The sequence below is a fragment of the Mytilus galloprovincialis genome, chromosome 4 (assembly GCF_965363235.1).
Source record: "Mytilus galloprovincialis chromosome 4, xbMytGall1.hap1.1, whole genome shotgun sequence".
Classification (NCBI taxonomy): domain Eukaryota; kingdom Metazoa; phylum Mollusca; class Bivalvia; order Mytilida; family Mytilidae; genus Mytilus; species Mytilus galloprovincialis.
In genome coordinates, this window is record NC_134841.1 from 23,417,547 (window position 1) to 23,430,682 (window position 13,136).

General features: G+C 32.2%; 1 protein-coding gene across 1 annotated transcript in view; it reads right to left on the minus strand.

Annotated features, from left to right (window-relative positions):
- Window positions 1-13,136, minus strand: part of LOC143070996 (semaphorin-2A-like) — a 64,767-nt gene that overhangs the window by 25,408 nt on the left and 26,223 nt on the right. Inside the window, exons 11-12 of the mRNA XM_076245090.1 lie at window positions 10,179-10,227; window positions 3,787-3,928 (exon numbers count right to left, since the gene is read on the minus strand). Coding sequence (XP_076101205.1) covers window positions 3,787-3,928; window positions 10,179-10,227 — 191 coding nt within the window. The remainder of the gene's footprint in view (window positions 1-3,786; window positions 3,929-10,178; window positions 10,228-13,136) is intronic.

Consider the following 13,136-nt stretch of genomic DNA (forward strand, 5'->3'; position numbering starts at 1 on the left):
GTCACAGATTCAAATAAATAATAAGCAAACACTAGAATTCCTACTCTTATAGAACACAAATAATTTTAATTTTACTTTGCATTCAAAAATGTTTAACAGCAGAATAGATAGAAACGAAGGTTATAACGAAAATTGAGGTTAAAGCTCTCAAATATGCGTTTTCTATATGAATTATGGAAAATATGTTTAAACTTGAAATTAGAGTTAAACTTTACGGTCTTAAAAAATCGAAACACAAAATTGATATGTGATTTTCTCATACAATAGGATAGGCACCTTTATAAGTAATCTAATCATTTTATGTATATAAACTTTTCTATGATCGTTAAAAATAAATCTTCCTAAGGATAAACGTTGATGATAAGACAAATGTATATTATGCATGCATAATCGACATGGAAATTGAATGTTTATAGGAAGAAAAGGATTACAACTTCCATGCATCAAAGGTGGGATCGGGGGGGGGGGGGGGATCTATACGTCTTCTAGATTCGCCACTTATCTTATAAAATGTATACCGAATTAAAATATTATAAGAAATAAGAAAACAGGGACACTCGCGAAATCGGATTATGTGAGTTTGATTATGTTTATTATAAACATTCTCATTGATATGTTTAAACAAGCGACACTAAGTGATTCGAATTTCCTAGCGTTTTGAACTATTTGTATAAAGCTGCATATGTCAAAAGTTAGAAGGTTTGACTGTGACATATACAAATATGGAACACAGATATAACGATTTTTTTCCTATTTGCCATATGTCCATTGCCCTTGCCCTTGACCTCATTCTATATTATTTTTCCTTCGGCCACAGACCTTCATCATAAATTGAATTGCGACCATTTAAGCATTTGTGACATATCAGTGCGTACACTTACATATAAATAATATGCCTTATTTTTTTTTATTGAAAAAAAAACCGCCAGTGAAGTTGTTTGCTATGTCCGGTCCGGTTCGTGAAATTTTAAATTTTCAGTTGTTACACATTTTTTTTTTTAATTCAAGAACGGTGTAATTTTGTTTGGAATTCTTGTTTTCAGCTCACTTGGACCCAACAGGAAAAGTTGTTTTTCTTCATCACTTGGCATCGGTCGACCGTCGTTCATTATCTTTCAATACAATTTTTTACATAAATGTTCACATCTAAAATCACTAGGCTGCATTTAACAAATTTTATTTAAAATCATATGTCTTTTTTATTATAATTAGGGTATCTAGTTTTAAAAAGTTTACTGTGACCCCGCTTGTCAACCAAGAAATAAACAAAGGGGGCCATGCAAGTGCATGATGTCAATTAATTAAAAACAGCCGTAGACATAGACAATTCGAAAGGGCCAGATTATTATCTTCAAAATGTTGAGCTCCACCATTTGTCAATTTACTATAAAGTTCTCACATTAGTTCTTAAATGAGTTATTGCATTGCCCTTAAATGACGAATTTGAAGTTCTTTTTATCAATTTCTATCTATTATTTTCAAACATATATATAAAAGTCATAAAGCAAAAATAGAAGATATACAAATAAATCGACTTGGCCGATAATCTAATAAAACTTATTCACCTTTAATTTAGAGGTTGTTTTCTTCATTTCATTGCGTTTTTACACTCCCGTCACAATTTTGACAGGACGTATTATTGTATACATCCGTCCGTCCGTCCGTCTGTCCTCCCTTCCATCCGTCCGTTCCTCCATCTATCAGTCATTCTGTCCGTCCGTCTATCTATCCGTCTATCCTTCTGTCCAGCTTAAACATGTCGCACCGTAACTTGAGAACAGCTTATCTATTTTTCATGAAACTTAACAAAGTTATTTCTTGAAATGGTCAAACGATCTGTAAACCTTTTAGTGAAAATCAAATTTAATCTTTTTGAGTTACAGAACTTTAAGTAAAACAGGAGCGTGTTTTTTAACATGTCGCGCCATATCTCAAAACGATTTATCATTATTGCATCAAACTTTACACACTTCTTAGTAATATAAATCTTAATACTTTTTGGTTATGTTTTAAATTTTGTTTATTAAGCATCATTTAGTTTTTTTCTGTAAAAAAAAGGGGGGTCACATATTGCAATGTATCTCAAAACCTATATAAAAAAATATCATAATGTTAATGTTAAAAAAGTAATTAGATATCAGTGTTTGCTATTGAGTATTTATATTCCATTAAAATTAGTTTGGAGATCAGTGAAATAACGGATACGCCTTTCATTAGGAAAATGTGTAGTACTATAATTACCCATGTAAATAAATGTAAACACGCCAAGTTTACTTTATAATAAATATATATTTAAATTCTTTCGGAAGACAATGTTCAGATCCGTGTTAACGTTGCTTTTCGTAAATTGTTGGTTTAAAAAAAAAAACATCAAAAAATGGGTGATATATAGAGACGAAACCGGGTGATTGGTAGTAAACAACAATGACGAAACCGGTGTATTTTAATTTGACATGACCCATGTATTTCGTTCCATACACAGAAATACAAGTATTGAGATGCTCATAATGACTAGTTTTGCAATCGCCGCGTCAGTATTTATCTTCCCGTACCTTTCATTCCGTACAATGTGAACAATTTAACGAGAAATTAAACAATTTCGAGGCAAGGTTCACTCAATTCGTCATTTTGACATGCATTTTTACTTATTTCTTCGTTAATATAGAACGGTTGTAGAAAATATTACATATCACAATAGAAAATAGTTGTATATGTATATGTATTCTTCGATATCATAAAATAAATAAGAAAATAAGGAGAAACCTAGCTTTCTTCTGTCTATTAATGTTCCGTCATTGTGCCGGATGTTAGATACCATCGAGTCCGAACAAATTTTGCTGGTGTGGTTTAGACACAGTGTAGGTTGAATTGATATGCAAATACATTCTGTGTAAACCCTATTCCAAGTCTATGAATAACTTTGTGTTCAATGAAAAACATCACAAAACATATTACGAAATCGAAGGAACTACAAAAAGCACTAGATGGTATGGCGTCTTATATTACACATGCATGACCGCCATACGATCTGTTCGTAGAATAAAGTCCGTATAGCTTGATTACTGCATCGACTGAGATATGTAGTTTGGCAAGTAAAACTGCAACTGTCACTTAGGTCAAATGAACTCGTATGAAATCGTACGGTGCTAAAGTTTAGACGAAGCTACTGATATGAGGCGCTGCTGCAATTATTTATTTTCAGTTAAAGTTCTTTATGATGCAAAGGATAATATGTAATCAAACTCCTTATTGTTGCACAAAAATTTCATTGTCTGTTTTGAAGAAATTGTCATCATGTTTCAAATTATCCTCTTAAATGCAGATCATTAATTGTGTCTATAAACAGAAGTCCCAACAAGAAGCTCTTACTGAAATTCGAATATTACTACGTTTAATTTGGTGATACGTCCGGGTAAAACATATAAAGGTCGCTTCAAATGACTTTAATTTTGTAGCGATCTCATTATTAAAGTCATACAATCACAGCACGAACGTTAAAAAGATGTTAAAAATGTTTTTAGCTTTGAATTTTAGAACACAGATTACTATCAGCTTATCGGATTGAAATACATTCGTTATTATTCAATGTATATTCCGAAGTTTTGAAACCCCTAAATTTTATGTACTTGTTAAACTGAATACACATGTCCTTTCAATGTTTTTTTTATAAGATAACTATAAATATATATCACACTTATTGATACAGATTATTGTGAATTCATATAATTCATTCGTTATTTCGTGAAAGTTATATCGAAACCATATCTTAATACATCATTAGCTTACTTGTCCTGGTCTTGGAGTTGGGACAGTTGTAGCCTCTTTCCAAAATTCATTTGCAGAGGTTTGCTCTATGAAAGAACCCTCAAGCGCAGTTTCAATACTAGTTAAATTAAATGCACATATTGCTGATGCTGGTGTTCCAGTTCTAAAATAATTTATATCCCATTAATTAATTATAAGAAGTATATTAATATCAAGTCTGAGATTGCCCAGAAGTCAGATATCATAAAATGAAGCATTCTTGTGTTATTGGATGTCTCAGAGAAGTCTATACAGAATGGAAATACAAGACTGACCCAGTCTTACGGTGGCAATTTCTATGTCATAGTTGTAGTTTAATTGAACATCATACATTATTTATATGCAACAAACTGCCTTTTTAAACATATTTGAATTCTTTTTAAGAATTCCTGGAGGGAATTTGTCATAATGGCTGTCAGAAAATGCAACATTTTCGCAGAATACAGAACACAAATCAAAAGTACGTCCCTGAAAATGATAGACTGAGGGAGTAATTAAGCTTCGTTTTTTGGAACAAGGGAATAGTCGGCAAAGCAGATGTATATACATAAATAAGAGGAGCCATATGAACAAGAGGCTCTAAAGAGCCTGTGTCGCTCACCTTGGTTTATGTGCATATTAAACAAAGGTCATCGATGGATTTATGACAAAATTGTGTTTTGGTGATGGTGATGTGTTTGTAGATCTTACTTTTCTGAACAGTATTGCTACTTACAATTATCTCTATCTATATTGAACTTGGCCCAGTGATACAGGGGAAAATATTTTGCAAAAATTTACAAAATTTATGAAAATTGTTTCGGTACTTATACATCTTCGGATTTCAAATATTAGGCTTTGAGCGGTCCTGATGAAGGTAAATCCAGAAAAGCGCTTCGGACGCAAGAAATTATTAAACGTGTTGTTTTCAATTTTGTTTAAATTGCCTATAAAGGGCAATTACTACTCAAGGGGTCAATTGACCATTTTGGTCATGTTGACTTGTTTGTAGGTCTCACTTTGCTGTACATTATTGTTGTTTACAGTTTATCCCTATCTATAATAATATTGAAAATAATAACCATAAGCTGCAAAATGTACTGAACATTTTCAATTCAGTGGTAGCAATCCAACAACGGGTTGCCTGATTGGTTAGACAATTTCAAGGCAGATAGATCTTGACCTATTGAACAATATTACCACTGTCATATTTGCTCTAAATGTTTTGGTTTAAGAGATTTCAGCAAAAAACTGCATTTTACCCTATGTACATTCTTTTTAGCCATGTCGACAATCTTGGTTCAAGGACTGGGTTATCGGACACATTTTTAAAACTAGATACCCTCATGAAAATTGTGCACAAGTTTGGTTAAATTTGTCTTTGGATTTTCCGAGAAGAAGATTTGTGTAGAGACAATAACAATCAAAACCAAGGAGTAAACAAAGATTCATAAAACCAAAAGACATTTACATCAACAGTTTCAATTAATAATAAGACACAACTCGAACTCCACTTAAAACCGGGAGTGAAAACGGGTGCTCCGGAAGGGTAAGCATTTCCTGCACCGTATACGGCACCCGTCGTGTTATTTAAATCTCGGTCTATTTCTGAAATGTATTCTTACATACTTTTGATTTTTTAACCCTGTATGCTAACATTGCCTAGGTAAATGTTTGAATTGTTTGTATGCACATTGAACGACAAACCTATGTGACGTATACAATTTTCTGATGTCAGACACACAAAACAATGAATGTGTTTGTAGATAGAAGTTTTCTGTTATTTGTGTTCTGTTAAATTGTTCCTTTTTAAATTGTTATATGATGATGACTGGTGTACCCATATTCTGACTATTTCATTTATTGTGTCTGTTTAGTTAACGCATCAATGTAAATATAACGGAATATGATGAGACTGTCATCAAAGTGAGAGGGTTAGCGCTATAAAACCAGGTTTAATCCACCATTTTCTACATTTGAAAATGCCTGTACCAAGTCAGGAGTATGACAGTTCTTGTCCATTCGTTTTTGATGCGTTTTGTTATTTGATTTTGCCATGTGATTATGGACTTTCCGAATTGATTTTACTTTTTTCTCTGTTCAGTTCAGTAATGATGGAAGGTTATCATGACTAAGGAAGAATATCAGATATGATTTCTGACACACTTTTCTCATAATGGCCAATCAGCTCATGATGGCGACCGTCCGTAAATTTTAATTAGTAATGACCTTAATTTGATTGATTTAAAGCCCTGTGTTAGCAACTTTTGAGAAAGCAGTTTTCCTCGTTTAACAAAATCAACGTACTTTGAGCTAACTCTAGAGTAACGTTTCAATTGAGACATATTTATTCAATATGCTGGGCACTGGAATGTTGCTGCACAGAAATAAAAAGTTGACTATAGGGAAATTAAAATCATGGCGTTTGTCATGATTACAAATTTTACAAAAAATTGTAAAAAATTTACCATAACGGGCAATAACTGCTTAAGGGGTCATATGAGCATTTTGGTGATTTGACTTATTTGTAGATCCTACTTTTCTGAACATTATTGCTGTTTACAGTTTATCTCTATCTATAATAATATTCAAGACTTCCTTTAAGTTACAAATTCAGGAGCAGCAACCCAACGACAAGTTGGCCGAATCATCTGCAAATTTCTGGGCAGAGAGATTTTGATCTGATAAACAACTTTACCTATGTCAGATTTGCTCTAAATGCTTTGGTTTCAGAGATACAAGCCAAAATCTACATTTAAACCCTATGATATATTAATAGCCATTGCGGACACATTTTTGTAAACTAGATACCCCAATGATGATTGTTGCAAAGTTTGGTTAAATTTTGCCCAGTAGTTTCAACGGACGCCAAGTAATGAGATACGCTCACTTGGTCCTTTGGGCCAGTTGAGCTAAAAATGAAAAGCAGAATCTTGACCCCTAATATGGTCGGAAATTATAATATTCTCTTGTTGACTTCTTTTGTTGTAATTATCCCTAATAATTTTTTTAACAGAGCAAATCTAGAAATTGCTGACAGACGCATAAACAATATATGACTTGTCACTAAGAAAGTTGACACTCGCCATCGAAAAAGGGTAAATCGGTATCTGTTGAGTGTGAGTTACCTTTTATATCCAGCACACGTTATGTCCCAGATTCATTTCATTATTTGCATTGATCAGCGAAAAACATTTGTTATCATACTAATTCCTTTTTAGTACTTCAAGTGTTTAACAATTAGGAAACACATCAATTTCGAAAACCGATACCGTTTGCGTTGATGAGTTCAGTTTCTTATGAGTTGTATGTGTAGGGTATTTATAATCAATGACACCAAATTTTAACTAGACAAAATCGAAAGCGAATCAGGAAGTCCTTATATCAAGGATATTGTAAACGATATAGAGGTGCTTATTTAATATACTAAGCTCCGCATCGAATCGGCAACGAAATACAGGTGTCTATTTAATTCTGCAAACTCCAAATCGACCCTGTTCCGAAAGCAGTCATTAGACTTTTCAGAGACAATACAAAATTGTAAATCAAAACTATTTCACAGTATTTCAAAAGAAACAAGAATGTTTTTTCGAAAAAAGTGAAACGAGATTGATCAAATGTTTAACTTAAGCTGTAATAGTTGCTCGGCACGTAACGGGTGAACAATATATATGTCGTGTACATGTTATTATTTTGTACAGGTTATTACTTGTACAAAATTTTCATACAAGTAATTACTTGTATGATGCCATCATACAGGTTATTACTTGTATAAATATAATTGTACAAGTAATAACCTGTACAAATTTTGTGGAGAAAAAGATAATAACTTGTACAAATCATTATTTTACATTGGCCTATTTAAAGTTCACAATAAATTGTTTCCCTTTTAACATATAATTCATTACTTTGCCTAAAGGTAAACACTCTCAATATGTAAGTACATTTAATATATCAAGTATATGAGCAAAACTATTCATTTAAGTAGTCAAAACTAAAGTGAAGAGATGGAAAACAGTATAGAAAAGAAATTTAATGATGAAATAATTAAATTGTGTGATGACAATAATAAATCTTCTAATAATTCATTATTTACACGTGAAAGATACAGAGAGACTATTGGGAATGTAAAGAAAGCAAAATTAAGTTCCAAAAAGACTGCTCTTCAAAGATATTTCTTAAGGCAATATGATTTTTTGAGTGTAGCAGGCATTGAAAAACTCATTCGCAAAGGCGACATGTCATTACTTTGCGTCCTTCGTTCATCTGTAAACTTCTAACATTTCAAAAATAATACTGATAAACACTTGAAAATAAGAACAGAATTACAAACACAATATAAATTTTAAAAAATACGAGAGATAAGGAGTTGTACAAGTTATTATCTTTTTCTCCACAAAATTTGTTCAGGTTATTACTTGTACAATTATATTTATACAAGTAATAACCTGTATGATGGCATCATAGAAGTAATTACTTGTATGAAAATTTTGTACAAGTAATAACCTGTACACAATAATAAAATGTACACGACATATATATACAATTAATCGATCGCGAAGAGCATAATGGAACCATTATTTAACAAAAAAATGTCTCTACATAGCTTTGTTGAAGAAAAAAACATTCGGAATAGTGATGAGCCAATCTTAAATCTGATAAGAATCAGCATACCAAATATTCTGTTTTATTATACACAACAATAACAAACAATAATGGGACTTTTATTAAATATAATACATAAATATCTTCTATCAAGCGATAAATGAAGAGTTTTGTGAAACTCATTGCTACTATATATTTTTACTCTTACAACACGGTGAGTATTGTGAACCCTACTGCTTTTATACTACCTTATAAGGGAAATTAAAGGTCATTCATGATGAATAAGATACAATCATTACAGTTGCTGTAAAAGAACCTACAGATCTTTTCAAAAGTCCAAAACTAAAAAAAAAATCATCCTTACTTTAAACTTGTGAATTGAATTCATAAATTCGGAAGACAAAACAAATCAAAATATTTTATTCAGTCTGCATTAAAAACATTTTTTTGAGAAATCGCAAACGAAAGACGTTTTAAAAAGAAGTAAATCGTATTCAAAAAAGCCAAGGCAAAAGTATATACTTAAGGCACAATCATAGGAAGACGAAAAACAGTCAATACAGTGGCTAATCGGAAAATATGACGGACAAACCCGAGTTTATTTAACATTATACAGAAAGATAATGAGTAAACACCATGAACCCATACATATACTTGTACGTAGTGAATTCTGACTAAACAACAGTACCTGATCAACTAGAGGACCCTTTGTGTGCTTTTTTAAAACAAGCATGTGTTTAGTATATTTATATTATATATCAAAAATTTTAAAATCGCAAACAGGATTAAAAGAGGGACGAAAGATACCAAAGGGACAGTCAAACTCATAAATCTAAAACAAACTGACAACGCCATGGCTAAAAATGAAAAAGACAAACAGAAAAACATTTGTACACATGACACAACATAGAAAACTACAGAATAAACAACACGAACCCCATCAAAAACTAGGGGTGATCTCATGTGCTCCGGAAGGGTAAGCAGATCCTGCTCCACATGTGGCACCCGTCGTGTTGCTTATGTGATTACAAATCCGGTAAATAGTCTAATTCGGTAGGTCACATTCATGAAAGGGAAGGGGATTGTAGTTACGACGTAAGGAACATATCCGATATCATTTGTGAAACGGTTATTCCATAACGGTCAACCAACTCGTGATGGCGTCCGTAAAATTTACGAAGGGATGATTTCAACTTCACCATTTGGAACTCTTGGTTTAATAGCTTCCTTGTGAGCAGTAACCCTCTATCAAGAAAATCATGATAGGAAATGCAAGCACGGGAATATCGTATCAATTGGGAGATATATACCCCGTATGCAGGTGCTGCTGGAATGTTGCTACTTTATATAATGGAAAGTTCACGATTGGAAAGCTGAAATCATCTCTTTTGTCGTAAAGTTTTGTTTTCAACCGACCCTCATTGTCAATTTCTAGATGTAAGTCAAGATATGAAGCCGACTTAACTGTATCTGTAGTATCCTTTACCTCCAATTCAATGGGATAGATGCGTTCCATATAGTCACCAAATTTTGAATTGTTTAGTGAAAGAACGTCATCTATATAGCGGAAAGTAGAGTTAAAGGATATTGTTAACTTCTTATCTTTCTTCCTAAGAAGTTCCTGCATGAAGTCAGCCTCATAATTATAAAGAAACTAGTCGGCAAGTAGAGGGGCACAGTTTGTTCCCATTGGGATGCAATTCATATCTTTTCAGTATTAATGTCGTTTCTATTTTTGTTTGTACGATGTCCATGTAGGGGATAAGCTTAGCTATAATAACTATACTTACGTGGTAATAAATACACCATAGAACACGTTTTCTTTCATCGTTACGTCTTCTGGAAACGAAAATTACACATATATTGCGATATTACAGACGATGCTGTCGTCGTTTTTTAAATTTTAGACTAGTTGCATATAAAGAAGATCACATTTTAAACTGGTATAATGATTTAATAATCGGTAAAATATTTAAAACAAGACGGATTTTTGAAATTACAATTCAACTGTCGAAAACCGTCCATTCAGTGTTCTTTTAATACTAAATTAAAGATGCTTAAGGGGAAATTATGTAGATTGACAAACCAAAAGCATAACTTCAGTGAAATGAAACATTTGAATTTATATAATGGATTAGTTATTAACAAATTTACCTTCAGCAAAAAATAACTCATAAAAGACAATAATGTTTTTTAGAAACAAATTACCAAAAAATAACTGATGTTTGATCATGAAAAAAGGTTCTTATTTTTGGTTGTTTTTATGCATGTCCCGTGCTTGCATTTCCTATCATGATTTTCTTGATAGAGGGTTGCTGCTCACAAGGAAGCTATTAAACCAAGAGTTCCAAATGGTGAAGTTGAAATCATCCCTTCGTAAATTTTACGGACGCCATCACGAGTTGGTTGACCGTTATAGAATAACTGTTTCACAAATGATATAGGATATGTTCCTTACGTCGTAACTACAATCCCTTTCCCTTTCATGAATGTGACCTACCGAATTAGACTATTTACCGGATTTGTTATCACATAAGCAACACGACGGGTGCCACATGTGGAGCAGGAGCTGCTTACCCTTCCGGAGCACATGAGATCATCCCGAGTTTTTGGTTGGGTTCGTGTTGTTTATTCTTTAGTTTTCTATGTTGTGTCATGTGAACTATTGTTTGTCTGTTTGTCTTTTTTATTTTTAGCCATGGCGTTGTCAGTTTATTTTCGATTTATGAGTTTGACTGTCCTTTTGGTATCTTTCGTCCCTTTTTTACAAGCAGAATCAAATACAATGAGAGTCCAAACTATGTATTGGCTTCCGAAGCTACACAAAACACCTTACAAATATAGATTCATTTCGTCTTCAAGCCATTATTCCACTACTAAACTGTCTATTATTCTCACCAGTTCACTTGGTATTAAAAACCTGATAATAAATTGTTCAAATAAGGCCTTCGAAAATAGTGGAATTAGTTACTTTTGGAGTTTCAAGAACTCGTTTGAAGTACTTGATAAAGTGCATGGATATATTGGTGATTTTGAATCTGTTTAAAGTTTTGATTTTTCTACCCTATATACCACATTGCCTCACGCGTGGTTTTTAAGAAAAAATTCACTCAACTAATTAAATGGGCATTTAAAATGTTTGATAGTGAATATATATGTTCAAACTCTTTTTGGGGTTCGTGTTGTTTATTCTTTAGTTTTCTATGTTGTGTCGTGTGAACTATTGTTTTTCTGTTTGTCTTTTTCATTTTTAGCCGTGGCGTTGTCAGTTTGTTTTAGATTTATGAGTTTGACTGTCCCTTTGGTATCTTTTGTCCCTCTTTTAAGACATTTTTAGTAGCAATAAACAAAAAAACAATGTCAATTGGACATGCTTTGATATTATATATTCCCTTGAATTTTTCCTATATAACATATTTTTTCGCTTTGGAGATTCCGTATATCGTCAGATTATCGGAATAACAATGGGGACTAACCGTGCACCACTTAATGCGAACCTTTTTTGTATTGCTATGAGTTATAATTGATGACAAAAATAAGCAAAGACCCATCGAAACAACATCTGATACACAGATTTAATAATACTTTTAGATATTTGGATGATATTTTGGCTCTCAATAATGATGACTTCAGTATATATACTAAAGAAATTTATCCTATTGAACTAACTTTAAATAAAGCTAGTACTAACAATGACCACTGCCCTTTCCTTGATCTTGATTTCTATGTCATTAACGGAAAGCTCAATGCTAAAATATATGATAAAAGAGATGATTTTTCATTTCCTATCGTTAATTATCCATTATTAGATGGTGACGTTTCTTTTTCACCTTCCTACGGCGTTTATATATCTCAACTTGTACAATTCGCTCGTGTATGTAACAATGTTTTAGATTTTAACGAGACAAAATTTATGTATTACTGAAAAATTATTACACCAGGGTTTTCGTTATCACAAACTAGTCAAAACATTTACTAAATTCTATCATCGGTATAAGGAGATCATTCGTAAATATAGCTCAACATTCAGACTTCTTATACGTTCAGGTATTTCACATCCAATTTTTTAGGGAAATATTCTTTATAAAGCATAAAAATGTCAGTATTCACCTCAGAAACTAACAAAACCTTTAAATAGACTTATTAAGAAGGGATATAGTTACGATACTGTTGTGAGGTCATTAAAGATTGCATATTTTGGCGTTAGCATTTATTCACTTATTCAAACATTTATTTAAATAGAAAACTCTCTAAAATCAGTTTTTCTTACATAAATATTCATTTATCAGAATTATAGCCTTTAAGAAATCACTGTGGATACTCTAAGGTTTTTTTTTACTGTATATTTTAAACCCCCTCTCCAGTTTCAATTTTTAAAAGAATTTGAAAACAAGACTTCAATTATTGCCAGCTTACCCTATTTGCATATTTTCTTATATAAAATGCCTAGAACCTGTTTAAAACTGCTTTGATGACATATTGAAAGCATATCAAAATACTATTAATGTAATGTTTAGCAGTCTATATAAAGTATCCAATCCTGCCATCTTACTGTATGCCTATTTGTCAATCAAAGTTCACATTTTCTGCCTCAAATGGTCAATTTAAAATTCTTGTCACAACTGAATCATCTATAACCATATATCTGACACAATTTAGCTAATAAATATACTAGAAGTGTTCAGACAAAGCCATTTTTGCAAAAGTTGTATGTATGCAGAAACCAGTCTGAGATATAAATTCACTTA